A 17,442-nucleotide genomic window follows, 5' to 3' on the forward strand; every position below is an offset into this window, starting at 1 on the left:
TTAAAGGAAAATGAAAAACGTAGTATCTGCTTAAAGTCGTCACCCTGAACAATTAAAACAAACAAAGTCTCCCATTACATATGTGGTGCAAGATTTATGCTACCAACTGTTACACCAAAAACACATAATTCAGTCATCATCTTCAAAAGATTCTGAGTAGAATTCTCCACATCCTGGGCAACGTTCTTCCTTTTTGAAACCTTTATTAATTTTCTTTTTTACCTTTTTTGTTTTCTGAGATTTTGAGCCAGTAACAACTAGTTTTCTCTTTGCTGCTTCATTTTTTCCTTTCTTAATTTTGGCAAGTTCGTGAAGTTCATCCTTGAACGGAGTACTAGAGAGTATTTCGGATTTCTGTGATGTTGATCTAGAGCGATTTGGTTTTTCTTTAATTTGCGACAAAGGTAAAATTTTCTGAAGCTGGGATCGACCGATTTAAAGCCTCTTCCTCAAAAGTAGACGAATTCTTTGATATAAGTACCTTGTGGAAGGTTCGGGATCATCTATTTTTACCACAACTTCATCATTGAGCTGATCATTCTCTGTATAATTGGGTGCGTCTGTCGTATTAGTGGGTGCGTCTGGAGTTATAAAAGGTGTGTCTGTCTCACAGGAAGGGGTAAAATCATCATCGTTAAACTGATCCGGATTATAGGGATATATTCCGGAAGCTCTGAATGAGTTTTCTGATTTTCCAATATTGGCGACGCTGCACAGAATTGCAACTTATAGGGACATCAGAACAAAAATCATTATCACTAGATAAAAATTAAACTAACCACTTTTAAATTTTTATTTATACATGGACACATTAACCAATAACATTAAATCATATTTTAAACAAAAAAGTGCATTGGTGTCTCTATACAGGGTGAAATAAATCAGGACAAAAATCATTATCTAATTAAAAATTAAAGTATCCAATTTTTTGGTTTTATTTATATATGAATACTTTTACCAACAACCTATCAAATTATACATAGTTTGAATAGAAATTGGTGTCTTTATACAGGGTGAAAAAAAAAGTTATTTACAACACTAAACATCTTCGGGTACATTATCATTTTCTAAAAGTAACGAATCTGTTTCTATATGGTCATTTAAATATTCTACAATATCCATATCCCACGTTATGGGTTTGTTTTGTTTTTTTGACAGATTTCTAAGATAAGCCAAGTTAGGGTAGGAAGTTATCAAAAAGGTTCTAATGAAGTCTGTATTGCTTTGAATTCTCGATACTTTTCGTGTGTGATTGAAACGAATTTTTCTAAATTCTTTGTATCTGGCTTCGAGATCATCTTCTGCCAGCTGCCCTACAGGGAGTTCAAAAAAACTAATAATTTCGCAACCGTGCGTTAAAATATTATGAACAGTACTAGGCATGTAGTACCATTCATAAAAATTTAAATAAATGCTCCTAGTATCAATAAGTAAGGACTGAAATTTAGGTAAGTTAATCTTAGAACCTGAAGAAAGTACTTTTAAAATTAATTTAAAGTTTTTAATTAGAGTTGAGTCGATACCTGTTATTTCCGAGCTAATTTCTACGTTTTTAAAAAATGTCCTGGCAGTATTTCCATCATTTGTGGAACCATACCCGGGCTTTGGCTTATCGACAATTAATCCCAATTTGTCTTTAAATTCTAACTGAATTCTTTTTTTTTGTATTTTCAAAAATTTCCTGACTTTCACCACCTGAAGTGTCGATGGGCCAAAGCGATAGTTTTCAGCATTTGGTGTTCTTTGAAGCACTGAGTCCTGGTTCATTTGCCTTGGTGTGGCTCCACAAATAATGCACCTGGATGTAGAACAGGTTTCTGAAAGTATATCGGCCACACTACCGTCAAACATAGTGAATAACATTTCGTAAGAAACATTTACATTTTTTTCTGAAATAAAAAGATGGTAATTATTAAGATTAGTTATTAATGACTCAATTTCGCCATGAACGGTTCGAACAACATCGGAAGTTTCTTTTGTAAATTTAAATGCAATTGGTCGACAATACATTGTTGATGATGAACGTGGGTTAGACCATATACTTTCTCCATTTTCATTATTAATTAATCTAAGATGAACTAATGCGACAAGAAACATGTACTCATCTGTTGACAAACTATCTTCAAATTTTTGCTTATAAAGACTATGCCCCGAGCTACCGTCAAACCCCCATTTGCAAATTAATTTAAAATTTTTGCCAGAATGTATTATAATATCCTAAATTTTTAAAATACTCTCTGCAGTTTTATTTAGAAGCTCTTGAAGATTAACTTCAGCTGAAGTGTCAGTGACAATAATTTGCGAGGGTAAAAATGTTTTTTTACATTCAAATAGAGTGCGATAGCTCGGAAAACAGTTTGTATGCAAATAATTAATCTTAGAACGCAGTATGTTATATCTCTTAACCGAAAGGTTTAGGTCGTGGTAAAGTGCTAAGGCGTCTTCAGGTGTTAATTTTTTTGCCTCTGAAAGAATTTCCTTTCGTTGAGAATTAATCCTCTATGCCGCAAAACATATTTCTTCTGGCGTATAGTTTGTCAACAACTCTTGTACTCTGCGCAATTTGGTTCTTATTGATGCAGCTTCAAAAGGCACATGCGGTCTTCCACGACTAGGTCTTGGTTGAGGATCCACTTCCATGTCAGTTGCTTCAGTTGGAATATTTGGTTGAAGTTATGGTAAATGAAGAGTGCTTTGTAACCAGTCGAATGTTTTTTAAGAAAAGCATCTCGGCGTCTTCCACAATTGTTCCACATTCTTTCTAACAAAACAGAAAATAGCTTGCTGCTATTTAGCAGTTTTGCTTCAATGTCAGTTGAATAATTATCTAATGCAAAATAAGTTTTAATTGTTTCCATTATTCCTGATACCCTTTTATTTTTTTCGCAACTTAGCCATGTTTTATATAGGCTTGTATTAGGTATGGTTTTTTCTAAAAAACAAAAATTCCGCATTATTCCGCAAAAAGTGATGGGTGTCATTTAAAAGCAAACCCTTTGGAGGATTGATCCTAAAAATTTTATGGAACAACTTTAAACTACTTTTTGTAAATCTTGATGAAAGTGAGAAAAAGGGTATTTTAACACTTTTAATAATATATCTACAAAAGCTTAACATGAAAATGATAACTTACTTTCGAAAATGTTGTTCATACACTAGTGCACACTACAACAATTTTATTTTAAACTAAACTTCTAAAAATTACCACAAATCTTATTTATCGGTATAAAATGTTTTTAATATCCAAAAATTTCTGAATAAAAAAAAATAAAGGTACCTGCCTTATATTACTCCGGTATTTTTGCTAAACATAACACCAAGAATGTTTAAAAAATTAAATACTTTATTTGTGCATTTTTGTCCATTGGTTGCAACACTGTGCGCTGGTGTAAGCTTGGTTAATTAATAGTCCAGCAACTTGCACCTGCGTTATTACCTACCTTTCCAGGGTTAGTTACCATCCACTTATCACACTCTCTACTGTAAGCACACTTTAATGGGCCAAAGAAACCAACATCTAGTGGTTGCATCCTGTGGCTTGCATGATGTGATAGGGAGAGTAAATCAATATAGTTATCTCTGCAGAAGTTTATTGCATCTAGATCACGATGGTTGTCGAGGATCAAGAGTACTTGATTTTCGGCACTAGGTTTGCGCAGATAGACAAAATAATTCTTTGTTTCTAAATCCAGAATCCGATATCATTTTGCAGGTACCAGTAGGTGCATTTAAAAAGAGTTCATCTTTCATCCTTTCTCTGGGAAATATCATAGCCGGAGGAATATATGTCCCCGTAACGCTAAAACAAAATATCGCTGTAACGAGCTGTCTCCGATCTGCACTAGCTACTTTTCCGACCAATTTTTTGCTTTTGCTGGATAAAACCTTGGGTAGTTTATTAGGTTACTGTGGATACCCCTGTTTTGTCCATGTTGTATATTGAATTTGGTAGGTAGTTTCTTTTTTCATAAAGAGTCTTAAGATTTAAAAAAAACCGATCTACCTGGCTTTTATGGAAACCCATTATTCGACCCATTGAACATTTTTCTGGCTGATGCCTTTTACTTTGTGTCTTTGACAAAACCCTTTTACTCACGGTTCACCCGCCATTTTTTTAATATTGCTGAACCTGTGCTGAAGTTTGTGAGCTTTAGCTTAAGCAAACTTATAAGCCACTAATTTCAAATCTTTCTTGATAATCCCATAAAATCTAAAATCCAGGTCCCTTACTTGTTGGGGTAAATCAGCCTCCATATCTAAAGGTATGTCAGTTTTGAATCGTCCTAAGGAGCTGGGGATCGTTCCTGCTTTTAACCGTTTTCTTAGTGTTGCTTCATTTATTCCCATTTCCTTGGCTATACTGCTTTTACTAAAACCATCTGCAACTTTTTGCCTAATCTCTTCCATATTGCCTTCGGTGAACACTAGCTTCATGTTGATAATTTTAGATTTTGCTTAATATCTTCATTACTAACCTACTTCTTGCTAAATTTTAGCCACACAAACAAACAACAACAATATTCTAAAAAAACATACAATAACGTGTACTAACCTGTAAAGTTCGCAGGTACCTCACAAAATACTAATTATCAAGCACCAATAATTAGATCGCCAACCCATGCAAACACTTCTCGGCCATTTTTAAAACAGGTGTGTCGATAATGTATATTTCTGTTTTCGTATCCAGTGTCGTATGCTATTTGGAACATGACTGACTGCATAGATAATTTAATAGATGGCGATATGTATTAAAAATAAGCCTGCGTACTCTTATACTCATGCGTACTCTTATACAACATTACCCTAACAAAGTTATAGAACGTACAATTATGTTTTATAACTTGTTATAAAATAGTACATACATCCAGACTATGTAACAAATCAATTCTAAACAAAATGAGTGTAAATTTTTTAGAGTTACGTAGATCAAATGGTATTTATCACTAATACACTATTCGATTTTAGAGTATCTATTTTAATATACATCATATACATGTGTGTTAAAGGTATCGAAAAACATGGTAGAGAGCATAACTGAGATTATAACCTCAAAACATCTATGAATGACCAGAAGATTAAAGATACGTTTACATATTACTATAGCTACTGAACTATGACAAATCTAAGAAATGTATTTATCAACGCACCCCCGCAATTATTATACAGTGCGAACGTAAAGGTTGGAATAAATTCATTTAAAATTCAGGGGTATGTTCAAAAAAAAAAACGCTCGGACATGTCGATTTTTATTTTTAACTGCGGGTTTTCTTACTATAATTTTATGTATACAGGGTGGCCCAAAAATAAGTTACGGTCATCAACGTAATTTTTTTAAATGTAAACACCTATTTTTTATTTTAGATTTAGGTTCTACATCAAATTCTAAGTATATTTCATGTACCATGTCCTATACCTAAACTCGACCGTTGACGATTGAACACAATAAAAGGCTATTTTTGGAAGAGTTATTTATATCAAGCAACCTATCAGTTATTGTTTGGTTATTTACATTTGTGGTTGGTGTTTTTGATTGTTAACTTGTCATAATTTGTTGACATCAAATAATTTTGAGTGAATTTAGTTTGATTTAGATGCCTAAGCAAAGTTTTGCTTGTGTTAAGTTTATCAAAAGATAAAATTAAAATTTCAAAAAATGGTACGTCTTAGTGAGCGAGAGCGAATAGAGATTTTGATGATGATTGGTTATGGAAACAGGATGCGCACTCAGATGGAAGTCTGTGAAATTTATCATGCCAAGTATCCTGATAGGCCACGTATATCTCAAAGTACTGTCAGTAAAATAGAACAGAAATATCGGGATTTGGGTCATGTCAGGGATAATTATACGAAAGGTCGGTCAAGTATATCAGAAGAGAAGCAACTAAATGTCTTGCTGGCAGTTGAAGAAGATTGCCATAAAACGACTCGCAATATTGCGTTAGAAAATCAGATATCCCAGACATCCGTCGTTAAGTATTTAGGTATAAATAAATGGCACCCTTACAAAGTTCAATTGGTTCATGAACTAAATGAAGATGACCCAGATAGGCGTTTAGAATTTTGTGAGAGACTTATGGACTTGTGCCATGCTAATCCACAATTTTCAAAAAAAATTGTATTTTCTGATGAGGCAACGTTTTGTCTTTATGGTAGTGTAAACCGGCAAAACTGCCGATATTGGGCTACTGAAAATCCGCACTGGATGATGGAGTGATTGAAAACAGGGTTATAGGGCCCTTTTTCTTTGAAGGATACTTGAATGGTGAGAGGTATTTAGAGTTTTTAGAAAATGACTTGGTTCCATGCCTTGCCACTTTATACCCCGATCCAGAAGATCCGGATATATTAGATAATTCCTTATGGTATCAGCAAGATGGAGCTCCAGCCCATTACACTCGTCCCGTGCGCCAGTACCTGGATACCGTTTTCCCTGGACGTTGGATTGGTCGGAGGGGTGCAATTGAATGGCCGGCCAGATCGCCGGATCTGACTCCTTTAGATTTTTTTTTGTGGGGGTATCTTAAGTCCAAAGTTTATGTTAATCGGCCAAACAACATTGAAGACTTAACAATTAGAATAACGGAAGAAATAAGATTGATAGAACCTTCTGTTATCGATAACGTTTTACAAGAATTTCAGCATCGACTGGGATATTGCCAAGAGGTTCGTGGCAGCCATTTTCAACACTTAATAAATTAATTAAAATATTTTTATGTATTCTTGCTTGATATAAATAACTCTTCCCAAAATAGCCTTTTATTGTGTTCAATCGTCAACGGTCGAGTTTAGGTATAGGACATGGTACATGAAATGTACTTAGAATTTGATGTAGAACCTAAATCTAAAATAAAAAATAGGTGTTTACATTTTAAAAAATTACGTTGATGACCGTAACTTATTTTTAGGCCACCCTGTATACATAAAATTATAGTAAGAAAACCCGCAGTTAAAAATAAAAATCGACATGTCCGAGCGTTTTTTTTTTGAACATACCCCTGAATTTTAAATGAATTTATTCCAACCTTTACGTTCGCACTGTATAATCAACAAACAAGGATCACCTTTAGATCTATTAAAATGTAAATTGGTTAATTCAGCATTAAATTTGCTCCTTAATAGTACGGAGTTTCCTGATATTTTTATATTAACTGAACATTAGCTTAAGTATAGAGAACTGTCTTGTCTTGAATATTATGTACCTAAATCTATATAATCTCTAGATGTAACAGAACAAATGCAGTCCATGGTCGAACTTTAATTATGGTTAAGGAACGGACATTAAATGAATTAAATTTTGTAAATGTTGATAGATTTAATTACTTGCTAGAAGAGAGTATATCGTTGGTCTTATTAGATCACCAGCTACGAGCTTTCAAGTATTTTTGATTAAGCTAGAGGTAATTTTGTCCAGCATCTCAATGAATGCGAAAGTTGTACTGTCAACCGATTTTAATGTAGATTTCCTTGAACCTTCCGGAAATGATTTAAAGATTTAGCGTTATAGAATTTATTTATTTTATTTAATATCAAATTGCACATTAATAATCCTACTAGGATTACTGCTAGTTCGTCTTCTGGACTCGATTATCTTTGTTCAAACCTCTGTTTGTTATGGTTAGGTTATTAATTTTTGTTGTAATTTATTTCGTTCATGGGGACATCCCGTAAGTATATAAAAAAATAAATAAATAAATAAAATGGCCCAAATTTCTTTAAAATAAAAAGAAAAAAAAGACAAATTTAACTCGAAATATATTTTATTTATTCAATTCGACCGAGTGACAGGATCATTTTCTTCGACTTGCACCGCCCCCGGCTCCTGCACCGCCGCCGGCGCCGCCTCCCGCCCCGGCACTCGCTCCCGCATTAAATCCGATTCCGAAACCTCCTTGAGCTCCCATGCCTCCCATGCCGCCCATTTGTCCCATGCCGCCTCCACCTGGCATTCCCGGAATTTGAGCGATGGCGACCTTGTGGCTCACCTATAGATATACAGAAGAGATTTTTGCATATAACTTTATAAAAGGTCTGATATTTCAATTTCCAATTACACTAGTCCCAAGCCAACACACGATAGTTAAATGAACGTTCATTTTTGGTTTACAGCAGATGTACATTTTTGCTTGAACTTCAACGATAAATATCGGATAAAATTTCCATGTGATATACGTTGAGGAATTTAATATCATGTTTATGTTATTCCCGTTTAACAAGAAGGTTTATTACGTGTTAAACCTTATATACAATTACTATATCAATATAATAATATATAATTATTATTTTATGAAAGTTAAACTTTTAAGTAGAGGAAAGTAGCCTAATACTGCATAGGTTCCTAATATCGGACATCTGTAATAAAACAGCGCCATCTCGTAACTTCCATAGTAATCAAGAGAACTATTACGCAGATCATTTCCTACAAGAATTACAGAATCCTATCATTGTTTATAAAACGTGATTTTGCTACTGTAACGGTTTTCGATGTGCAAAGATTTTAACAGTGTATAATTTTTGGCGTTATTTCTGGAAAAGGTAGGTTAAATAATTTGTTTCTTACATACCATATCATTAAGTAGATTGCAGATGATACCTTTTAATGTATAAATTGCTTCTGTAAACTATTTTTTAAATGTAAAAAAAACGGTAAATTTAGTGAGGTTATGTACCGTAATATCGGATATTTTTGGTTTCCTAATATCGTATAGTATCCGATATTTGGAACCAGTTTTCTGGAACTGCTTTTAAATGAATCAACTGATTTTCTGTCATAGATACTTGCGCTTTACTCTCTTTTTTTATAATAAATGAGAATAAGTTTCATATACCATATTATTATGCTTTTAACCTTGATTAAGGAAGTTTTTTGCTTTTTTTTCTAGATGAACAAAAAACAAGAGAAAGGTCGTAAAACATGGGATGCAAGAGCCATGGAGCTTGCGGTAAATGCTGTTAGAAGCAAAGAAATGGGGTATTTAAAAGCGTCAAAAATAGATAAAGTTTCAAGAAGTACCCTTGTTGATTACGTAAAATCAGATAAGCCAATAGAAGTATTAACAGCTACGAAGTTAGGAAGAAGACCTGCGCTAAGCAACGAAATTGAAAATCTGTTAGTTACATATTGTTTAGATATGGAAAAATGGTTTTATGGACTAAAAGCTTCCGATATTAGAAGGCTAGCGTTTTAGCTAGCTATCCAGAACGGGCTACAACACCTTTTTTCTTTGACGAAATCAAGTGCAGGAAAAAAGTGGCAAAAAGGGTTTTTAAAGAGACATTCTGAACTGAGTTCTAGAAAGCCACAGGGTGTATCTGCAGCTCGCATAAAAGGGTTTACTCGAGAAAATTGCCCGGCTTTTTTTGATCTGTTAGAGCCAGCCTTAGCAGAAATCAAATTGAATCCAGCCAGATTATTTAATGTAGATGAAACAGGCATTACAACTGTTTAACACAAACATTCAAGGGTTCTCAGCTTACGAGGTAAAAGGCAAGTTGGGGCCTTGACGACATCCGAAAGGGGAGCTCTACACGATCTTCAGCTGGCTATCTGGACAAGCTGATGATACTATGACAACTGATTTTAATGACTGGACACATCTACAGCAGGGGATAAGCAGGCATGAGGAAAAACTTAGACATAATGAATCCTGTGCAATTTTTGATCTTTGGAGGCTTAATAAAACTATTGACCAAGAATTAGATGAAAATATGCGCCAGGAAATTTCTATATGGAGAAAAATCTTAAGGCGCGTCATTGATGTGACCCTAACACTAGCTTCTTGCAACATGCCTTTTAAGAGGACATAATGAAAGCAAAAATTCAAAGAATCCAGGTTTCTTTTTTATCTATTATTCAATTGCTTTCAAAGTATGATCCCGTATTACAAAATTTATTGGAACACAAGTAAAAAAAATCTGTTACGTATTTAAGCCCAAAAATTCAGAACGAAATTATTGAAATATTAAGCAATTCGGTTAAACAAGAAATTTTAAAGAGAATTATAGAAGCCCTATTTTTTCAGTTATAGTTGATACCACCCAGGATATTGCAAAAGTTGATCAGTTAAGTATAATAATTAGATATGTCATAACAGGTTATGTAGAAAACACACCGGCGCAAATTAAAATCCACGAATCTTTTTTAGGGTTTAATCCAGTAACGGCCTTTGCCAAACCATTTTGGAAATTCTAAACAACCATGATCTTTCCATAAAAAAGCTTCGTGACTAGGGTTATGACGGAGCTGCTAACATGAGCGGTGTATATAAAGGTGTACAAGCGAAAATTTTAAAATTAGCACCACATGCTCCATATGTGCATTGCGCAGCACATAATTTAAATTTAATTCTTAATGATTCAGTTAAAGATATTGCGGAAGATATAAGAAACTTTTTTGACATGGTTCAAAATTTATATGTGTTTTTTGGTCACAGCATCAAACGATGGGCGCTATTGCAAAGTGTGAAGCAAAATAAAATGACTTTAAAAGAATTAGCACCTACTCTGTGGTCCTCCGGGCATGATGCTTTGGAAGCTCTTCGTTTTAGGTACATTGATGTATTAAAGACACTTTCTAAAATAATACTTACTTTTTAAAAAACAGCGGAATCACATTATTTAATACTTTTTATGAAAATATGAAAGAAATGAGGAATAATTTTAACTTGTTAATGCAGAAAGCTATTGAATTAGCAGGAGAATGGGGTACTTCTACTCAGTTCGTGCAAAAAAGAATAGTTCGCCCCAAGATATTTTTTGACGAGAGCAGAAACCACCACCACATTGAAAGCGTTGATGAATGGTTTAAAATTAATGTTTTTTATAAAAGAATCGACATAGTTATTGCTCAAATAAAAAGCAGGAGTGACGCATTGAACGAAATTTAGGACACTTTTAGGGTAATTTTACCAAAAACTATACGTAATTCATCCATTTCGGATAAGACATTATATAAAATGGGCGAAAGGCTTTATATTAAATATCCAGGCGATCTATCCTATTCAATTGCTTCCCAATTAATATCTTTTAGAAAATGTTTTCGGGGAAAAATTAATGACAATACGATTTTAGAACTACTCGAATTTATTTTGATTCAAAATTTTTCATCTTGCTGCAGTTTTAGCGAAATTGTAACCGCATGCAATATTTTTCTTACAATTCCTGTTTCAGTAGCTTCTTCAGAAAGATCGTTTTCAAAATTAAAAATTATTAAAAATTACTTAAGAAGTGTAATGGGCCAAGAAAGGTTGTCTGCTTTGGCAATTATGTCTATTGAAAATTAGATATCTCGAGAGCTCAATATTGATAATATTATCTCAACTTTTGCAAATTCCAAAGCAAGAAAAAAACGTTTTAAGTTTTTTTTTTATTAATAAATGCTTCTTTTAGATTATATAGGATAGGTGTAGGTAGGTACTAAGACATACGTTAACGTGTTTTAATATAGTAATATAAATAAATGTCATACAAAAATAAAAACGTCATAAAAAAAATAAATGTCATACAAATCAGGTCGCTGAGCTGCTAGGGAGGGCATACCTACGTGCTGCAAGCGTTGAAGTGGCCGTAAATGGTTTTAGAAAATGTAGAATTTTTTCCACTCAACAGGCATGTATTCCGAGACGATGATTTTGCTATTCATTCCCAACGTGAAAGAACCCCGCGACCACCCCAACAACTTGATTAGAACAGGCCAGAATCGGAGGAAATAGAAAGCGAAGATGAAATACCTCTATGAGGGACAGGATTAAAACACCTGATGCTATCCCCACAAAACCCTTAATGAATAGCTTGACCACTCCTTCTACAAACAGAAAGTTGATGAAACCGACAGATATGAACCCTATGCCTAGTTGCTCGTACACGTCCGGATCTACGAATAAGCGAGAAAGACGTGGCACTACTGCGTTAATAACTGGATCGCCTTACAAATCAGAACTGAAAGAAGCTTTAAACAAAAGAAAATTAAAAACAGTTCCGATTAACACTGCACTTAAGGGTCAAAACAGAAGCACAAATTCTAAACCAAAAAAAAAAATGGTAAAAGGAAGGGAAAAGCTAAAAAACCTCTCACCTCATCCAGTGATGATGACACTGATACTGAATTGCAGTTAGTAGACAGTGATGATGATATGGACAGAGATGCCGAAGACGCCGAGTGTCTGTATTGCAATAATTTTTATTCGGAGGACAGAGCAGGGGGAAAAGTGGATCAGATGCAATCAACGCTTTCGTTGGTGCCATGAAGAATGTGCAGGAACTGACAAAAATCTATGGTTTATTTGTGAGATGTGCTTAGATTAACTTTAAGGTTTTTCATAAAGTTTTTAATTTAATGTTAATCAGTGGCGAAGCGTGAACTTTTTTTTCGGGTAGACAAACAATAAAAATCGTTAATTAGAAAAAAAATGTGTATTTAATATTATTCATTTTAATGAAATAGAGAATGAAAGCGCATGAAATATTAACTCAAAGAAAAAAATTATGTAGTGATACAAGAAAGAAAAAAATAATTACTACTAGCATAAAAAGATAGATAAATAAAAATAAATACTACTTACAAAAAAACACAACATAGGTATAACTATAACTTATAAATCCATAATATCCATTATTTTAAAATTAATTAAACACAAATAAAAACACAACTAAAATACAATATCGAACAGTCGTTTATAAATAACCACTAAAAAAACCTGTAAGATGTATTGCGGCCGACCAGATCAAGCGTGTCCATAAACAATAACCCTCAACAGCATAATAAAATAGCTGGTCGACTTCGATAGACAAAAGTTCGAATGTCTTTCCCGCGAGTAAATTTTACATACGTAATAGGCTGAAGGCTGATGCGGCCGGACCTCTTCCACCTGCTTGATACGCATCAATAATATGGTTCTATTAATTGCTCTAAATTTCGGAAGACAAATATCAATGTGTCTTTCTGGGGCTCGTATACAATAATTGGGTGTCAGCCCTGCATTTTTATTTTAATTGGTGCGTCAGGCGGGGCGCGCCTTAGATATTATAGATAGATAGATATTATTATAGCCGTTTAGATACTATATAATAATAGTAAGGAGCGACTACGTTCTGTGTTAATTTTTTTTTTAATTGTAATTCAACAATTACATGAAATAATTACGTAATAAATTAATGACAATTAACTGGATAATTTTGGGTAGACAGTGTCTACCTTGTCTACTCGTACGCTTCGCCACTGATGTTAATAAAAATCTAAACAAATACCTATGCTTTTTATTTTAAACGTTGAAGTTCCGAATGTTGGATATATGCGATATAAGGAACACAATTTCAAAATAATAATTTATGCACTGTTATGTTTTTTTTAACTTTTGTGAAAGTTAGAGCCAGTTAAAACTATTTCGTGTCACATAATGAAAGAACATATCATCCTAACCATTTTTAACATGCAATTAATTTATGTGGTATGTAGGTATTTTTTGTTAATTAAAAGAAAAAAGTATCCGATAATAGGCAACTTTCCTCTATGATATATTGTTTACTATTTACAAGACGTGTCTAATAGACAAATATACTTACTATCAACAAAACGTTGAATATTTAGTTATAGAAAGCCAGTATGAAACCTTTATTTTAATCGTAAAATAATTGTTAATATAGAATTTGTAATAAAAGGTTTCTATTTAAGGTTCAATTGTGGGTATATTATACCAGGTGTCCAGGAACACTTTTTTTATGGGATTTTTCAGGGATCATTTTTCAACGTACAAGAAAAAGATTAATTTTTCCAATGGCGCCCTTACGGGGTCCATCGTCAATATGTTTCAATAAAAAATAGAGTACACCATTCCACCAATGCATTTTTCCATACACGTATATATCTTACACTATAAGATATGTATGAAAAGTATATCTCATGCTACATAGTGGTATATATTTGAACATTTCTATCTTTTGTGAACAGAATAGTATATGATATACGTATTTACTACAGTTTAATAAATATACCTTGACCAAAACCAAAAACTTAGTAAAAAATCTTTGAATAAAAATATATTTAACGATAATAATATTTAATGTGTTGCTTGGGGCGATTTAAAGCCTAAATAACATTGATATAAAATACTTTGCTGAATATTATACTTTTCGTGAAAATAGCCTTCAGTTTTAAAGATATTTAACCATAAAATATGTGCTCATTTAAAAATTGTGAAATGATTTTTGGTTACCACTGTCTAAAATGACTGATATTTCTGAAATTTCTAGTTGGACTAAGTAGTTTAAATCCTAAATATTTTTAATATAGAATACTTTTCAAGCTGAATGTTATAATCTTTGTTTCATAAAAATTGCCTGGATCCACAGAAGAGAGATTTAATTTAAAAAATCTTCTAGGTTAATTGCGGTTTCATTATGAATAGTATTGATAGTAACTTGGTCCTTTTTAATAGGGCACCCTATATATTAATCAATTTTTGAGATCACATCAGCAAAGCATGGCACAGATGCTTTGCTTTTAAAATACATACATTTAAAAGTTGCTACTTAACACATCGACAAATCTTTTTTAGCACCTTTTTATCAGTATCAATTACAATTATACTCCCAAAATACCAAAAAAATGATAAAATGCTTACCAGAACTGCAACCAAAACAAAGACAACAAGCAAACTTTTCATTTTTCTATAATAAATAAGACATGTTCTTTTTCCTGAATTTATAGCGATTTTAATCCTTTATATTATAAGTATTATTATTGGTACAGTCATGCAAGTCATGTTTAAAATAACACTACAAGACCATTAACAGTTTATTAATAATTATTATTAGCACGCGACATTACATTATTTAATGACAATGAATTTTTTTAAATTTTTATTCCCTTTAGTTTGCTAGATTCCTGTTATAACCCAGTGTTTTCACCACTTAATTTTGTTTTTTTCATTTTTATTTTTGTTGAGCTTTGTGCATAAGCCTATACTTCGTGTTTGTAACTGTTGTAGAGGCGCATTTTGATATTGCCTTTAATTTTAATTTTAAATTTTAAGGGATATATTACAAATTATATAGATAATAAATTACTATTTAAAATAACTTTATTATCAAGCTATTTAATAAACATGCTTCTATAAAAACATGTAAAATCACAAAACCAAATGCTGAATGGCTTACACCTAATCTGAGAATGTTGATTGAAGATCAAAATAGGGCTCTACAAAAGTATAAAGCTTCTAGAAGCCTCAATGATTGAAGTATTATAAAAACTTGAGAAATCTAACAGTTACTATAATTTGACGGAAAATTATTTAAATTTCATTGCTTCTCATACACACGTCACCTTTCTAATCCTGATGCTATTAATACTTATTTTGCTCAATTTTTCCAAACTGTATAGTATAGCAATTGTAATATTAAAATAAATGTTTGTATAAAAATTTATTTTAAATATAAAATCAGTCTCCTCTAAGCTAACCGACATTAATATGACCACTTATATCTATAGCAAACTTTTCATGTTAAAAAACAAATCATTATTATTAAAATTGAATTCTTGTATGCAACATAGGTTTTATAATAATTATAAAATAATACGATCACACACGCAAGAGTGTTTTCCACACAGGAAATAATATGTTGTTTTACATCATTAAATCTGGAAAAGTGAAACAAGATGCGTTCTTCAGTGATATGCATTGGGTTATTGCTAGCCTTTATGGTAAATTTACATGTGTTTAAACAATTATTGCTTCAAACTTTTAGGTTCTACATGCCCAAAGTCAATACTTTCCACAAAAAACTAATTATGGTCTACCCATAGCACCTTCCCGAGGACAAATACAGGTTAGTCAAAATAAAACCACTTTTTATAATTACTAGTTTTATTAAATCTAAATCTCAGTACACAAATCAGGTACAAATAAACTCCAAATATGATCACATGAAACCCCCAATCGATTTACAACCAGTCTTACATTTAAAATACCTACTTTACAGAGGATAAAACTATATTTATTCACATATAACACAAGATTAAACATACAAAATAAATTTATTATAATAAACTATTGCAATTTCTTGGGGCCCACCTTCGCTTTGGCATTTTCCACTAAGCTATTAAACAATTTTGAACAGGCTTCTGTGAACTTGTTAAGCATTCCATGGTGTATCATTCCGGGAAGCATTATGCCAAATGTTACCACTGCATAAGTCAACAAAAGATTATCGATGGTACCTCCAACGAAAGTTAATAAAACCAACATTGAAATGGTCAAACCAAAGTAGAGTTTTGGATTGGTGACCCTCATTCTCCAATAAGAGGACATCAAGAGTTCTGCCTTGGTTTTATAGAGGATAATGCTAGTGCATATCTCTTCATATTCTTTCTGTTTCTCACCGCTCCACATCTCGACAGTGTAAATAGAAGATAATACTGTGGGCATGAAACAGTCAGCAATGGTTATCAGCAGACCCATAAAAGCTACCATGGAGAGCATATTTGGATTTTGCAGCCATATAATTGTGAAGACGACACTTGTAGCTGCCAAAATGCCAGTGGAGTGCCACTGTTTCTCCCATAAAACTACTTTGTTGGCATGTAGCATCAGTTCCCTATAAGGTTCCAAGGAAAGTTTCAGTTTTCTTATCTGGGATTCCATCGGTGTAGGTAGGTTCGCTTTATATTCGCCAGATCCAGAGGAAAATATCGACCCTATGGGGTTGAATATTTGGGATGGATTTGGAAGATCTTTGGAATGCAAAATCGGGTCCAAGTAGCCGTTATCCATAATGTTAGGGTCGGCAAGGGTATCGGCCATAGAATTATCTAAAAACAAGCAGTTTTAATTAAAGGTAAAGAAGACAGGATATGTGTAAAGTTTGTAATTACCAGCAATATCCCCAACGGACACTGTTTGTAGAGTTTGAACTTTGAATAGAGGCCAAATTCCAAAACGCTGTCAATGTCAAATATGTCACTTGTCATTGGTTGTTATGTTAACGAGGAAGCATCTCAGGACTTAGAATATCCAACGTTGCCGGAGTGACCTTATTGCTACATTATCGTTTATATTTAACTGAATACTACAATAATTCTTCCCTGAATAAAAAAATTTTAAAAAAATTTTACAAAATAATAAGTTTTCTAATACAAGTTAATTTTTTTTGCAAACAAACCATTTTTTTAGGATCTATATATACAATTTTACTTATCCTAAAATAAAAAGAAGTTGGAATTTTGTTTATGCACCTTCTATGTCAATCAAAGAATCAGAAATTCAGAATATTATGTACAGTCTCGGTATTGGTTTAACCTTTTGGAATTGTTTGATTAAAAAACAAATTCAATGTCATTGATTGAGTCATTAAACAGATGTTTTAAATAGTCAAGTGGCTGATCAAATGATTCATGAATTTCTCTAGGATCTTCACCGGTCTTCAGTCTGGTTAACTTCAGTTTCTTAAGTG

At 32.9% G+C, this 17,442-nt stretch overlaps 2 protein-coding genes across 2 annotated transcripts; both read right to left on the reverse strand.

The window, feature by feature from the left end:
- Window positions 1–7,739: 7,739 nt before the first annotated feature.
- LOC126750367 (uncharacterized) lies at window positions 7,740–14,751 on the reverse strand. The gene is made up of 2 exons (XM_050459964.1): window positions 14,616–14,751; window positions 7,740–7,982 (listed from the first exon to the last, which is right to left on the reverse strand). The coding sequence occupies exons 1-2, from the start codon at window positions 14,655–14,657 to the stop codon at window positions 7,788–7,790; spliced, it is 237 nt and encodes a 78-aa protein (XP_050315921.1). The 5' UTR covers window positions 14,658–14,751; the 3' UTR covers window positions 7,740–7,787.
- Window positions 14,752–15,839: 1,088 nt separating this feature from the next.
- On the reverse strand, window positions 15,840–16,966 carry LOC126748127 (ADP-ribosylation factor-like protein 6-interacting protein 1). Its single transcript, XM_050457161.1, has 2 exons — window positions 16,865–16,966; window positions 15,840–16,801 (listed from the first exon to the last, which is right to left on the reverse strand). The coding sequence occupies exon 2, from the start codon at window positions 16,791–16,793 to the stop codon at window positions 16,041–16,043; it is 753 nt and encodes a 250-aa protein (XP_050313118.1). The 5' UTR covers window positions 16,794–16,801; window positions 16,865–16,966; the 3' UTR covers window positions 15,840–16,040.
- Between the last annotated feature and the right edge of the window lie 476 nt (window positions 16,967–17,442).

This window comes from Anthonomus grandis, chromosome 2 (genome assembly GCF_022605725.1).
Source record: "Anthonomus grandis grandis chromosome 2, icAntGran1.3, whole genome shotgun sequence".
NCBI lineage: Eukaryota > Metazoa > Arthropoda > Insecta > Coleoptera > Curculionidae > Anthonomus > Anthonomus grandis.

Coding starts and splice junctions, on each gene's coding strand:
- LOC126750367 (XM_050459964.1), bottom strand. CDS start 14,657: ATGAAAAGTTTGCTTGTTGTCTTTGTTTTGGTTGCAGTTCTG. Junction 7,983..14,615: donor TTGTTTTGGTTGCAGTTCTG/GTAAGCATTTTA, acceptor GTATATCTATAG/GTGAGCCACAAGGTCGCCAT.
- LOC126748127 (XM_050457161.1), bottom strand. CDS start 16,793: ATGGCCGATACCCTTGCCGACCCTAACATTATGGATAACGGCTACTTG.